Source organism: Macaca nemestrina, chromosome 15 (assembly GCF_043159975.1).
Source record: "Macaca nemestrina isolate mMacNem1 chromosome 15, mMacNem.hap1, whole genome shotgun sequence".
Lineage (NCBI taxonomy): Eukaryota > Metazoa > Chordata > Mammalia > Primates > Cercopithecidae > Macaca > Macaca nemestrina.
Genome location: NC_092139.1, coordinates 105,607,936 through 105,622,047, shown reverse-complemented (window position 1 = coordinate 105,622,047; position 14,112 = coordinate 105,607,936). Strand labels below are relative to the sequence as shown.

The 14,112-nt window shown below is 50.7% G+C and overlaps 2 protein-coding genes across 20 annotated transcripts in view; one reads left to right on the top strand and one right to left on the bottom strand.

Annotated features, from left to right (window-relative positions):
* LOC105464464 (RNA polymerase II, I and III subunit F) overlaps positions 1–4,042 on the bottom strand; it is a 92,352-nt gene extending 88,310 nt beyond the window's left edge. For 6 of the 12 annotated variants that reach the window (XM_071080562.1, XM_071080564.1, XM_071080563.1 and 3 more), the window contains exons 1-2: positions 3,890–4,042; positions 538–607 (exon numbers count right to left, since the gene is read on the bottom strand). In XM_071080562.1, the coding sequence (XP_070936663.1) occupies positions 538–607; positions 3,890–3,909 (90 nt within the window). In that variant the 5' untranslated portion in view covers positions 3,910–4,042. The remainder of the gene's footprint in view (positions 1–537; positions 608–3,889) is intronic. The other 6 variants (XM_071080568.1, XM_071080569.1, XM_071080570.1 and 3 more) reach the window with 3 other exon arrangements.
* Positions 4,043–4,057: 15 nt separating this feature from the next.
* Positions 4,058–12,949, top strand: C15H22orf23 (chromosome 15 C22orf23 homolog). Of its 8 annotated transcripts, none has more exons than XM_071080576.1 (7): positions 4,069–4,185; positions 4,542–4,653; positions 5,411–5,473; positions 9,759–9,941; positions 11,309–11,440; positions 11,956–12,056; positions 12,226–12,949. In XM_071080576.1, the coding sequence occupies exons 1-7, from the start codon at positions 4,093–4,095 to the stop codon at positions 12,295–12,297; spliced, it is 756 nt and encodes a 251-aa protein (XP_070936677.1). In that variant the 5' UTR covers positions 4,069–4,092; the 3' UTR covers positions 12,298–12,949. The 8 variants fall into 8 exon arrangements, with proteins under 8 accessions (XP_070936681.1, XP_070936677.1, XP_070936682.1 ...); XM_071080582.1 differs by having other exon boundaries at positions 4,093–4,253; XM_071080580.1 differs by having other exon boundaries at positions 4,058–4,076; positions 11,956–12,949.
* Positions 12,950–14,112: the final 1,163 nt, after the last annotated feature.

Here is a 14,112-nt window from a genome sequence, read left to right as displayed (position 1 = left end):
TGCACTACCAGCACCTATATCCAAGCCACAGGCCTCTCACCTTCCACGCTTGCCCTTCCCCAGTTCACTCCTTACTCAAGGCAGGATTGCACTTTCTAAAATGTAAACTGGACTGTGCCCTGGCTCAAAATTTGTCAGTAGCTTCCCATTGCCTTTAGGCTACAAAATACTGCCTCATCTGAGCCCTGCTTACCTCTTCCTTTTGCTCCCTAACTAGTCCCACCCTGCAGAAAGCACCTGGCACATAATAAACATTCAACACATGTTTGCCGAATGAAGGAAGGCACTGTTTAACTTGTCAGTGAACTAACTGCCCCAGAAGCCACAGGCTGTGGACCACATGGACAAAAGCTTTCAGGTCCACCCTGCAGGGCTGTTCTGCTATGCAAGACTGGAACACAGCTCACTCTAACTGGGAATGCTTATGGCAGGGGCCTTGACCACAAACAGAAGGCAGACACGTTCAGCTAATTATCACCTGCCAGACTATCTGGCAGCTTGGGCTGCAGAGGTGGGAGCCTGAGGCTGAATACTGACCTCTTCAGCATTCTCCAAGTCATCTAGCCCTTCATCCTCTTCCACATCATCAAAGTCGTCACCATCAAAACTGTACAGGAAGAAGAGATCAGTTACTTAGAGCATCACTTACAAGAATCAAAGAGGGGCCAGGTACGGTGACTCACACTGGTAATCCTGGTACTCTGGGAGACCCAAGTGTGTGGATCACTTGAGGCCAGGAATTCGAGACCAGCCTGGCCAACGTGGCAAAACCCCGTCTCTACTAAAAATACAAAAATTAGCCAGGCATGGTGGCACATGTCCGTAATACCAGCTACTTGGGAGGTTGAGTCACAAGAATTGCTTGAACCCAGGAGGTGGAGATTGCAGTGAGCCAAGATTGCACTGCTGCACTCCAGCATGGGTGACAGAACAAGAACCTGTCTCAAAGTAAATAAAATAAGAAAAATAAAAAATAAAAATCAGAGGCCAGGCGTGGTGGCTCTGGGATTAAGCCTGTAATCCCAGCACTTTGGGAGACCAACGCGGGCAGAGTTCAAGGCCAGCCTGACCAACATAGTGAAACCCCGTTTCTACTAAAAATACAAAATTAGCTGGGAGTGGTGGCACACGCCTGTAATCCCAGTTACTTGGGAGGCTGAGGCAGGAGAATCACCTGAACCCAGGAGGCAGATGTTGTGGTGAGCTGAGATCACGCCATTGCACTCCAGCTTGGGCAACAAGAGCGAAACTCCATCTCAAAAAAAAACCAAAAAAAACAAAACAAAACAAAAAAATCAAAGAGGGCAGAGATCTGTGTCTCTCCCAGTATGTAAGAAGCACTCAAATATTTACTTGATAAGTAAATCAGCCAGGCGCAGTGACTCACGTCTGTAATCCCAGCACTTTGGGAGGCCGAGGCGGGTGCATCACCTGAGGTCAGGAGTTCGAGACCAGCCTGGCCAACATGGAGAAATCCCATCTCTACTAAAAACACAAAAAAATTAGCCGGGCGTGGTGGCAGGCGCCTGTAATCCCAGCTACTCAGGAGGCTGAGGCAAGAGAATTGCTTGAACCCGAAAGGCGGAGGTTGCAGTGAGCCAAGGTCACCCCACTGCACTGCAGCCTGGGTGACACAGCGAGACTCCTTCTCAAAAAAAAAGAATACTGGCCGGGTGCGGTGGCTCAAGCCTGTAATCCCAGCACTTTGGGAGGCCGAGACGGGCGGATCAGAAGGTCAGGAGATCGAGACCATCCTGGCTAATCCAGTGAAACCCCGTCTCTACTAAAAAATACAAAAAACTAGCCGGGCGAGGTGGCGGGTACCTGTAGTCCCAGCTACTCGGGAGGCTGAGGCAGGAGAATGGCGTGAACCCAGGAGGCGGAGCTTGCAGTGAGGTGAGATCCCGCCACTGCACTCCAGCCTGGGAGACAGAGTGAGACTCCGTCTCAAAAAAAAAAAAAAATACTAAGTAAATCCGACTTTTGTTCCATTTTACTCCTTTAATTTTTCCCCATCTGCCCCCAAATTTCGCTAGGACTCATTCGTCATCACTGTTTCCCTCTCTACTAGATCATTCCCATCAGCATTTTTATTTTATTTTATTTTATTTTTGAGACAAAGTCTAGCTCTGTCACCCAGGCTGGAGTGCAATGCCACGATCTTGGCTCACCGCAACCTCCGCCTCCCAGGTTCAAGCAATTCTCCTGTCTCAGTCTCCCGAGTAGCTGGATTATAGGCACATGCCACCATGCCCAGCTAATTTTTGTATTTTTAGTAAAGATGGGGTTTCCCCATGTTGACTAGGCTGATCTCGAACTCCTGACCTCAGGTCATCCACCCTCCTTGGCCTCCCAAAGTGCTGGGATTACAGGTACTGGCCCCATCAGCATTTCAACATGTGCTTTTCCTCATGTAAAACAAAAACAAAAACAAACAAAAAACCTTACTTCTCTTCTCCCTCCCCCATAGCCCTAATTCCAAGGTGCCCTTTGAAGCAAAAATGTGTGAAAGAGCTGTCCACCCTCACTGCCCCCAATTCCTCTATTGCCATTTTGTCATAATCTCACTCCCAAAAGCCTTTCACCGCGATAGCTCCATCAAAACCACTTTCCAAGCTCATTAATGATCTCCACGTTGCTAAATCCAATGGCCAACTCTCATTCTCATTTAGCCTGATCTATCAGCTGGCACATTAGGCCACTTGCTCTCCTCACTTGACTCCAACAACACCTCACTTTCTTGGTGCTCCCCCACCTCCCCGGCTTCTCTTTTCCTCCAAGCACTCAATGTCCAAATGCCCTAATGCTCAGCCACGGGTCATCTCCTCTTCTCTACTGACACTCACTAGGAATGCGGTAGCGATCCCACGCGTATCTTATTTTTATCTTCAGACTAGCTCTCTTTGCGCCCACACATCCAACAGGTAATTTTTTGGCTCTATCTTTAAAATAGTAATATATCCAGAATTCAAAACCAGTTCTCACCATCTCTACTCCTACTGACTTCTTTCACCTAGATTACTACAAACAGGCCGGGCACGGTGGCTCACGCCTGTAATCCCAGCACTTTGGGAAGCCGAGGTGGGTGGATCACTTGAGGTCAGGAGTTCGAGACCAGTTTGGCCAACATGGTGAAACCCGTCTCTACTAAAAATACAATTAGCCAGGTATGGTGGTGCACGCCTATAATCCCAGCTACTCGGGAGGCTGAGGCAGGAGAACCCCTTGAACCCGGGAGGCAGAGGCTGCAGTAAGCCGAGATCGTAAGCCGAGATCGCGCCACTGCACTCCAGCCTGGGCGACAGAACGAAACTCCGTCTCAAGAAAAAACAAAAAAATTACTGCAATGAACAGTCTCAGACTTTTATTTAATGCCACCCGGGGAGCTGCCCAAGACCCTCCTGTGGAGTACTCCTACACTACGTACTTCTAGAACTGTGAAGAACTTCTAGAACTATTTCACAGAAGCAGATGGAGAACTGGGGAAGCTCACGCGACCACCATTACCTGCTTGCTTGCTTACTTATGGGCCTATGCCGCCTATTCTACAAAGTGAGCACGTGGAGAGGCAAGGACGATTCTTCTTTCACCTCAGTATTCCCACTGCATGACACAGAGCCCGGCTCGCTGGAACATTTGCTGAAGGACACCTTTTCCACGGATCCCCTCTGGACCCTCGAGCCTGGGCCCTCCTGTGCCCAGCCTCCAGCCCGGGCTATGCTCCTGGGTCCCCGCCCTTCCCTTCCTAGGCTCCGCCGGCCCCCTCAGGACCCCAGGCCCCTCAGACATTGCCCCTAGACGCCAGGTTCCTCAGCTGCCTTCGACCCAAGCCCTGCCTCACCCGCCCCTTCCGAATATGCCGCAAAGGCCACTCCGCTCCCGCACTCACTTGTCCTCGTTGTCTGACATGACACCCTCGCCTCAGGGACCCCGCTGCGTCCCAGTCCCGCACGCAGACCCGCAAATAGCGCCTCTACAACTCGCGGCGCCTCGCTTATCTTGCGCCTGCGCGGTAACCCAGAGGCAATCACTTCCGGGAGGCAGGCCAGAGAGGGGAAGTGCGCATGCGCTGACTCGTGAGTGCGCGTTTCTATGGTAGCCAGAGTCGCTAGCTGCCAGCTCCAACAGCCCAGATCGCGTAGTATTTCTGCGTGGCACCGGTGCTGGTGCGGCTGTAAAGCAGTGGTCAGTGGTCACCGCCTCCGGGAGCCCACTTGTATGTGCAGAGGGGAGCACCCAGAGTGGGTCTTAGGGTGAAATTTCAATTTTGGCCTATCACCCAGGGGGTACGGTTGTGACCATGGCTATATTAACACTCCCCGAGGGGACTTCCCTGCCACAGGCGCTGGGTCAGAATGAGGACTGTGTGTGTGTACCTGTCTGTGTCTGGGTGGGAAGTTTAGGCACTGTCGCAATATTAACTGGCGGCATCATTCTCTGGCTCGATCTCCGCTTCCAGACTTCTGGGGATGTTGGGCATGGGGGAACAGAGATTAGGAATAGGAGACAGGGGGTGTGTCATTGCGTCTTTCCCTCCTCAGGGTCCTCCCATGGCTTCACAGAAGCAGATGGAGGTAGTGACCAAAGGAACTGGGTTCCGGCGCCGCCCCAAGACGACCACTTACACCCCGGGGACCTGCGAGCTGCTCAGAGGTCAGTGCGTTAAAGCAGCGATCCCCAGCCTTTTTGGCACCAGGGACCGGTTTCGTGGAAGGAAATTTTTCCACTGACGGGGGTGTGGGGAATGGTTTTGGGATGAAACTGTTCACCTCAGATCATCAGATATTAGTTAGATTCTCATAAGAAAAGCGTGCAACCTAGATCCCTCGCGTGCGTAGTTCACAATAGGGTTCGCGCTCCTATGAGAATCTAAGGCCGCCACTGACCTGAAAGGAGGCGGTGAGGCTTGCTAGCCCGCCGCTAACCTCTTGCTGTGCGGCCCGGTTCCTAACAGGCCAGGGACTGGTACCAGTCCACTGACGGGAGGTTGGGGACCCCTGAGTTAAAGGATGAGAGAAGAATGGTGGTAGTTACCCTCTGTAACTGAGTTCCCCCGTACCTGACCTGTGGCTTAGCAATTGCTATTTTCCTTTACAGATAAGGAGCCTGGGGTTCAGAAAGCTTCAAAGTTCTACTGCATATGCCTTAGGCGGGGAGAGGAGGGGGAGGTTCAAGGTGCTACAGCTTGCCAAAAGTCAAAGAACTAAAGTTTTTAGAGTAGTTAACTCCTATGCATCCTTTAGATCACACTTTCAACTTTCCCGAGGAAGATCTCTCCTCCTTACCACCACAGTAGGATCAGCTGTTATGCACCCTCACACATTTTCCTTCACTGGGGTTAGCACAAGCTGTAGTCAGTTATTTATCTGCCTGCGGCCCAGGAGGCCTCACAGAATGCTTTGTCGTGCAGTGATGATGAAGGAATCCAAACTGACGAACATCCAGCAGCGCCACATCATGGACATCATGAAAAGTAAGGGGCAATCCACAGAGCCTTTCTGGCCAGAGGGGATCTGGGGCCACGTTCTTTTTTTTTTTTTTTTTTTGAGACTGAGTCTTGCCCTGTTGCCCAGGCTGCAGTGTAGTGGCGCGATCTCGGCGCACTGCAAGCTCCACCTCCCGGGTTCACGCCATTCTCCTGCCTCAGCCTCCCGTGTAGCTGGGACTACAGGTGTCTGCCACCACACCCGGCTAATTTTTTGTATTTTTTAGTACAGACGGGGTTTCACCATGTTAACCAGGATGGCCTCGATCTCCTGACCTTGTGATCCGCCCACCTTGGCCTCCCAAAGTGCTGGGATTACAGGTGTGAGCCACCGTGCCTGGCCTGGGGCCACATTCTTATTTTTTATTTTTTTATTTTTTTATTTATTTATTTATTTTTTTTTTTTGGAGACGGAGTCTCGCTCTGTCGCCCAGGCTGGAGTGCAGTGGCCGGATCTCAGCTCACTGCAAGCTCTTCTCCCGGGTCTACGCCATTCTCCTGCCTCAGCCTCCCGAGTAGCTGGGACTACAGGCGCCCGCCACCTCGCCCGGCTAGTTTTTTGTATTTTTTAGTAGAGACGGGGTTTCACTGTGTTAGCCAGGATGGTCTCCATCTCCTGACCTCGTGATCCGCCCGTCTCGGCCTCCCAAAGTGCTGGGATTACAGGCTTGAGCCACCGCGCCCGGCCAGGGGGCCACATTCTTAATGCTTCTGCATGTTAAGGGAGAGAGGACCTCATATAAAAAAAAAAAAAAAAAAAAAAAAAAAAACAGCTGGGCACGTGGCTCATGCCGGTAATTCCAACACTTTGGGAAGCCGAGGTGGGAGGATGGCTTGAGCCCAGGAGTTCAAGACCAGCCTGGGCAACACCGCAAGACCTTATCTCCACAAAAAATTTTTTTTGAGATGGAATCTCACTCTGTCACCCAGGCTGGAGTGCAGCGGCATGATCTCGGCTGACTACAACCTCCACCTCCTGGGTTCAAGCAATTCTCCTGCCTCAGCCTCCTGAGTAGCTGGGATTACAGGCATGCGCCACCACACCTGGCTTAATTTTTGTATTTTTAGTAGAGACGGGGTTTCACCATGTTGGCCAGGCTGGTCTCAAACTCCTGACCTCATGATCTGCCTGCCTCGGCCCCCCAAAGTGCTGGGATTCCAGGTGTCAGCCACCACACCTAGCCCCCAAAATTTTTTAAAATTAGCCAGGTGTGGTGGTGCACACCTGTAGTCCCAGCTACTCAGGAGGTTGAGGTGGAAGGATCACTTGACCCTGGGAGGTCAAGGCTGCAATGAGCTGTGATTGCACCACTGCACTCCAGCCGGGCAACTGAGGGGAACCTGCTCTCAAAATTAAAATAAAATAAAATAAAATAATAATAAAATAAAATAAAATATAAAATATAATATAATATAAAAACAGGTCAGGCTGGGTGTGGGAGCTCACACCTGTAATCCCAACACTTTGGGAGGCCAAGACAGGCAGATCACCTGAGGTCAAGACCAGCCTGGCCAACATGGTAAAATGCTGTCTCTACAAAAATACAAAAATTAGCTGGGCATGATGGCAGGTGCCTGTAATACCAGCTACCCAAGACGCTGAGGCAGGAGAATCACTTGAACCTGGGAGGCAGAGGCTGCAGTGAGCTGAGACCACACCACTGCACTCCAGCCTGGGCGACAGAGCAAGACTCCATCTCAAAAATAAAAAATAAAAAATATAAAAACAGGTTAGGTGTGAGCCGGGCGCGGTGGCTCAAGCCTGTAATCCCAGCACTTTGGGAGGCCGAGACGGGCGGATCACGAAGTCAGGAGATGGAGACCATCCTGGCTAACACGGTGAAACCCCGTCTCTACTAAAAAATACAAAAAACTAGCCGGGCGCGGTGGCGGGCGCCTGTAGTCCCAACTACTCGGGAGGCTGAGGCAGGAGAATGGCGTGAACCCAGGAGGCGGAGCTTGCAGTAAGCTGAGATCCGGCCACTGCACTCTAGCCTGGGCAGCAGAGCGAGACTCCGTCTCCAAAAAAAAAAAAAAAAAAAAAAAAAAACAGGTTAGGTGTGGTGGCTCATACCTATAATCCTATCATTTTGGGAGGCTAAAAACACATACATACTGGGCTGTACCTGTAGTCCCAGATAGTCAGGAAGCTGAGGCAGGAGGATCACATGAGCCCTGGAGTTCAAGGCCAGCCGGGGCAACACAGCAAAACCTCTCTCTACAACAACATTTTTGGGTGTGTGACCAAAAAAATTAGTATTCCTGACCCCTTGCTCCTGGGGAATTGATCTTGTAGAGGCTGGATGAGCAGAAAAGGTAGACAGGCACAGATCAAAACAGTGGATGGGCCAGGTGTGGTGGCTCATGCCTGTAACCCCAGCACTTTGGGAGGCTGAGGCGGGCAGATCACCCAAAGTAAGGAGTTCAAGACCACCCTGGCCAACATGGTGAAACTCCATCCCTACTAAAAATATAAAAATTAGCCAGGTGTGGTGACCCGGGCCTGTAGTCCCAGCTACTTGGGAAGCTGAAGCAGGAGAATAGATTGAACCTGGGAGACAGAGGTTGCAATGAGCCAAGATCATGCCATCGCACTCCAGCCTGGGTGACAAGAACAAAACTCTGTCTCAAAAAAACAAAAAAAATTAGCCAGGCATGGTGGCACACACCATAATCCCAGCTACTCAGGAGACTGAGGCACAAGAATGCTTGTACCCAGGAGATGTAGGTTGCAGAGAACCAAGATCACGCCCCTGCACTCCAGCCTGGGCAACAGAGGGAGACTCTGTCTCAAAAAAAAAAACAATGGATGGGACCTGCTCTAAGCTGGGCTTTATGGTAGTTGAGAGGTGGGGTCAACCGACCAGACAGGTGACATATTTGGATGGCCTGGGGGAGAAGCCCCAGGGATGGCCAAGCAGGGGGATGGACCACAGGAAGGATAGGTACCTATCGTCCGAACTGTCCCTCCTTATCCATGGAGCATACAGAAAGCTTTAGAAACCCATCCATAGAAATTAAAGCACCAGTACAAAGATTTGATGTACAAGAATGTTTATTGCAGCATTGTTTGAAGTAGTAAAAAACAAACCTAGAAATAACCTGAATTTCTGAAACTAGGTGTGCTGAATAATGTATCTATTCTAAGGATACTAGTATATAGCTATAAAAAATAAGTTACATATAAATGGAGTGATCTGAACAGATGTCTATGAAAAAATGTGAAGTGAAAAGTCTGTTATTTTAATATATTACAGTATGATCCAGTGTTTGAAAGAATCTTATATGCACATATAAAATATATACACATATATCTCTGAACATGTTTGTATAACCATCAAAAAGGAAAGAGACCACCAAACTGTTACCATCATCACTCATTCATTATAGAGCGGTGGGATTGGAAGGAAGAAGACAAGATTCCTTGTACTGTTTGACTTGTTTTGTTTTGTTTTTTGAGACAGAGTCTCCCTCTGTTGCCCAGGCTGGAGTGCAGTGGCTCAATCTCGGCTCACTGCAACTTCCGCCTCCTGGGTTCAAGCGATTCTCCTGCCTCAGCCTTCCTAGTATCTAGGATTACAGGCATGCATCACCACGTCCAGCTAATTTTTATTTTTTGGGTTTTTTTTTTTTTGAGACAGTCTTGCTCAGTCACCCAGGCTGGAGTACAATGATGCAATCTTGGCTCACCGCAACCTCTGCCTCCTGGGTTCAAGTGATTCTCCCACCTCAGCCTCCTGAGTAGCTGGGACTACTGATGCCTGCCACCACGCCTGGCTAATTTTTTGTATTTTTAGTGGAGACGGGGTTTCACCGTGTTAGCCAGGGTGGTCTCAAACTCCTGACCTCAGGTGATCACCCATCTCGGCCTCTCAAAGTGCTGGGATTACAGGCGTTAAGTCACCGTGCCCAGCCAACTTTTATTTTTAAAAAGTGGCCGGGTGTAATAGCTCATGCCTATATTCCTAGCACTTTGGAAAGCTGACGTGGGTGGATCACTTGAGGTCAGGAGTTCAAGACCAGCCTGGCCAACATGGCCCGTCTCTACTAAAAATACAAAAATTAGCTGAGCATGGTGGCACATGCCTGTAATTCCAGTTACTTGGGAGACTGAAGCAGGAGAATCGCTTGAACCTAGGAGGCGAAGGTTGCAGTAAGCTGAGATTGCGCCACTGCACTCCAGCCTGAGTGACAGAGCAAGACTCAAGACTCAAAAAAAAAAAAAAAAAAAAAAGCCATGTGGGTCCTCCCACCCCCACTCTTCATTCCCCAGGAGGAGATGCTTTGCCCCTACAGTGCAGCCTAACATCCAGCCACAGGGTCTTACCTTCCAAGCAAATAGCCTCGCCTATCTACCTGCCTCCCATCCTCGCAGCCCGTCCCCACCTCCGGCCTGCCAACATGTGCCAAGCCAATGGGGCCTACAGCCGGGAGCAGTTCAAGCCTCAAGCCACCAGTAAGTGAGGGTCTCGGCCTTTCCCCATCTCCCTGGGGGAGGACGGGGGAGAGGGACGCAAGCAGTGGGAAGGTTGCTAATCACATCCCCATGCACTTTGTACCGATGCTCTTGAGCCTCAGCACATGTTAGCTTAGGGGTATTCAGGGCGCAGAGGAAACCAGTCAGATGGTCCTCTTTTTTTATGTTTCCAGAACTCACGATTAGCTGAAATCTACCAATTCCTGATTTTAGGGGCTATCAGGGCTCAAGGCCACAGCCCAACCTCTCCCTGCAGCCCCTACACATAGGTTGCCACTACAGGCATCGCCAAGGCCCCAGGTTCCTGAGCTTTCTTAGCCTTGCTCTGCACCAAAGCAGTGTGTGGGTTTTGACAAAACTTCTTTTTTTTTTTTTGGAGATAGAGTCTCACTCTGTGCCCAGGCTGGAGTGCAGTGGTGCTATCTTGGCTCACTGCAACCTCCACCTCCTGGGTTCAAGCAAGTCTCATGTCAGCCTCCTGAGTAGCTGGGATTACAGGTGTCCACCACCATGTCCAGTTAATTTTTATATTTTTAGTAGAGATGGGGTTTCACCATGTTGGCCAGGCTGGTCTTGAACTCCTGGCCTCAGGTGATCCGCCCACCTTGGCCTCCCAAATGCTTGGACTACAGGTGTGAGCCACCGTGCCCGGACTCTTTTTCTTTTTTTTTTTTTAAGAGATGGGATATTGGCCCGGCGTGATGGCTCATGCCTGTAATTCCAGCACTTTGGGAGGCCAAGGCTGGCAGATTGCTTGAGCTCACATGTTTGCGACCTGCCTGGGCAACGTGGCAAAACTCCATCTCTACTAAAAAAAAAAAAAAAAAAAAACAAAAATTAGCTGGGCACGATGATGTCCACCTGTAGTCCCAGCTACTCGGAAGGCTGAGATGGGAAGATGACTTGAGCCCGGGAGGTTGCAGTGAGTCGAAATTATGTCACTGCACTCCAATCTGGGCAACAGAGTCAGACCTTGTCTCAAAAAAAAAAAAAAAAAAAAGAAAGAAAGAAAAAAGAAAAGAAAAAGAAAAAAAAGAGATGGGGGTTTCACTACATCCATTAGGCTGGTCTTGAACTCCCAGTCTTAAGTGATCCTGCCACCTCAGCCTCCCAAAGTGTTGGAATTACAGAACATACCCAGAGTCTTTTCTTGGTTCTTTCAACCTCTTTCTGCCTCTCTTGACAGTACAGTATTGCTCAGGAGAACCCAGGGTAGGAGCCAGGTGTACAGAAGCCCTGTCTGCATGACCAGGCACCCTGCAGCAAGCGCGTGCACTTGGGAACGCAGACCATGAATGAGGGCACCCTTCGCGGCCTAACTAGGCCATTTCTTTTTGGCCCTACAGGAGATCTGGAGAAGGAGAAACAAAGACTCCAAAATATCTTTGCCATGGGGAAGGACCCAGAGGAACGGAAAAGAAAGGCCCCTCCTGCACGACAGGAGGCTCCAGCCCCTGAGCAAGACCGATTTGAAGAGTGTAAGGCTCCAATGGACCAGTCATGCTGGGGGTGGGGGTAATGTGAGGAGGGGGCCCAGAATTGGATGCAGCAGTCAGGGGATCCCTGGGGGTCAACAAGTGAGAAACACTATTTATTTATTTAATATATTTATTTTGAGACAGTCTCGCTCTTATTGTCTAGGCTAGAGTGCAGTGGCATGATCGGGGCTCACTGCAGCCTCCACCTCCCAGGTTCAAGCGATCCTCCTGCCTCAGCCACCTGAGTAGCTGGGATTACAGGTGTGCGCCACCACGCCTGGCTAATTTTTGTATTTTTAGTAGACAAGGGGTCACCATGTTGGTCAGGCTGATCTCAAACTCCTGACCTCGTGATCCACCCGCCTCGGCCTCCTAAAGTGCTGGGATTATAGGCACGGGTCACCGTGCCCGGCCTAGAAACACTATTTGACAATAGAACCACTTCTTCTCCTCAAGAGAGGCAACCTGCTGCTGGCATCTGTCACGGGAGCCTGACAGCCCTCTCCTCTGTCCAGTGGTGAAGGAAATCCAGGAGAGGAAAGAATTCCTGACTGACATGGAGGCCCTGGGACAGGGCAAACAGTACCGAGGAATCATCCTTGCTGAAATATCCCAGGTAGGAGAAACAACCGGGGAAGCGGGGAGGGGAAGGGCCCAGAGCAAGCGTGAATGGAAATACAGGGCCAGCTGTGGCAGGGTTCAGGGGTCAAGTTCTAGCTCACTGCTGTGACGGTTCCTCGGGTTCCTAGCCCTGATATACCCACTTTCCCTGATGCCCTTTGCAGAAACTCCGGGAAATGGAAGACATTGACCGCAGGAGGAGTGAGGAACTTAGGAAGGCTCTTGCCACCACTTAATCTGTCTCCAGAGATAGGCAGCATAGCCCAAGTTCGACCACTGGAGTCCACTCCTCTGCCAGGCAGGGCCATCCTCAGGCCAACCCACCCTACCAGCCTTCAGCCACGTTAGATGGTGGCACAGCACTGCCCTGCAGTACCCCACGGCATACTCAGCAGCCTAGCCCCTGCCCAGGAATGCCACTGGAGCCCGAGACCCACAGCCCCATACACAGAGGAGTAAGACCTGAGCATCCCTAATAGGACGTGTATCTAAAGGTATCCACTGGGCGTGCTTCCTACCACCTCCAGCCTGTGGCCTGTTCATTTGATTTTCTGAATTCAGGAATGAAAATGATTCCTTTCTTTCTGTTTTAGGATTTACTTATTTGATTTCTTACCACCTTAGGCAAGTATTCAATCACAATGATTAACTGGCCAATAAAACATATTGAACGTGGGTCATTACAAGCACCATTTTGTTTTCAGAGGGATAAGCTTATTTGTTCAAGGCGTTAGAATTTGTCAAGCACAGATGGTTTCCAGCTACCTGTTTGCATATTTCAAGTGGCAATGAGAGCCAACCTCTTGGGCACCCCATGGCTGGCTGCTGTGGCAGGTGCTGAATTCCACTCTGTTAATGATCTCAATAAACCTCTGCAATGGTTCATTATTCCTCTGTGAAAACTAGGTCTTAATGAGATACCACAGCCAAGGGCATCTAACTGGCAAGCAGTGTACTCGGGATTCAAAGCTGGCTTTAGCTTTATGTCTTTCCACTATACCCATGGCCACAGAAAGAAACACGAAAGGGTGGGAGGGACCTAGAGCCCTGGCCTGGAAGTTCCAATCCCAGCATGTGCTGTGTGACCTTTCTTGGGCAAAACCCAGCAGCTCCGTGCTTGTGCATCTGTGAGGCCCTGCTGGGAAGGAGCCACCCGACACCGTGTCCTGTACACAGCACATCTGTCCCCTCCCCTCTAGTTCCTGATACCCATGATCCCTACCTTCTCCAGTATTCTGTCAGTTGCCTGTCCCAGTAAATCACCAGAATATTTCGGAAATATCAACCCTGTCTTGGGCACCTGGAGGGAGTCTCATAATCCTATCAGGCCACATGACCCAAGTTTTGGTTTGCAGAATAAACACGGCCCTGAAGTGGTGAGGCCCCGATCAAGGGCGGGCTCAGGGACGTTCCTCGGAAAGCCTCTGTGTCCACACACCCTCAAGAACCTGAGGGCAGAGGGTGCACCCTGATGGGAACAGTTGTCCTCCACCTCAAAGGCCCCATCATGTGGTCAGGAGGCAGCAAACCAGAGAACCCCAGCCCACCCTGGACACACAGTATCAGCCAACCCTTGACTGATATGACCAAATGACACACATATAAAATCTGGATTTCTAGCTTCTTACGACAAACAAAGGATCTGGCAACACCGGGCCCACATTCAGTGCCACAGGCCACAGGTGACTTGAGTGAGGAAGGCAGCCCCTCAAACTGCCTCCAGCTCACCCCTGCCCCTGCCAGCTTAGTCTCCTGACACTGAAACAGCCCGTCAGAGCTGTCACTTGGGTTCATGCGTGTTACCTGTCTGGCCCTGGAAAGGCTCTGGAGTTGGTGGCTCCAGCTCCAGGCCAACAGGAGTGTTTAGAAGCAGCCTGCCAGGGGCTGCATGGCCGAGGAGCCACCTCTCCCTGCAGAGGAAAGGGATCCTGCCCAGTGGCAGGCGGTGAGGGCAGAGATCCCTCTTGGAGGATGGCTCCAACATGGCCTCTGGGGGACCAGAGATGCTCAGCCACCAGCTGTGGCAGAGGCAGGCGGGAGGGCAGACAAGG

Coding starts and splice junctions, on each gene's coding strand:
- C15H22orf23 (XM_071080575.1), top strand. CDS start 4,093: ATGGTAGCCAGAGTCGCTAGCTGCCAGCTCCAACAGCCCAGATCGCGT. Junction 9,942..11,308: donor GTTCAAGCCTCAAGCCACCA/GTAAGTGAGGGT, acceptor TTGGCCCTACAG/GAGATCTGGAGAAGGAGAAA. Junction 11,441..11,955: donor GCAAGACCGATTTGAAGAGT/GTAAGGCTCCAA, acceptor TCCTCTGTCCAG/TGGTGAAGGAAATCCAGGAG.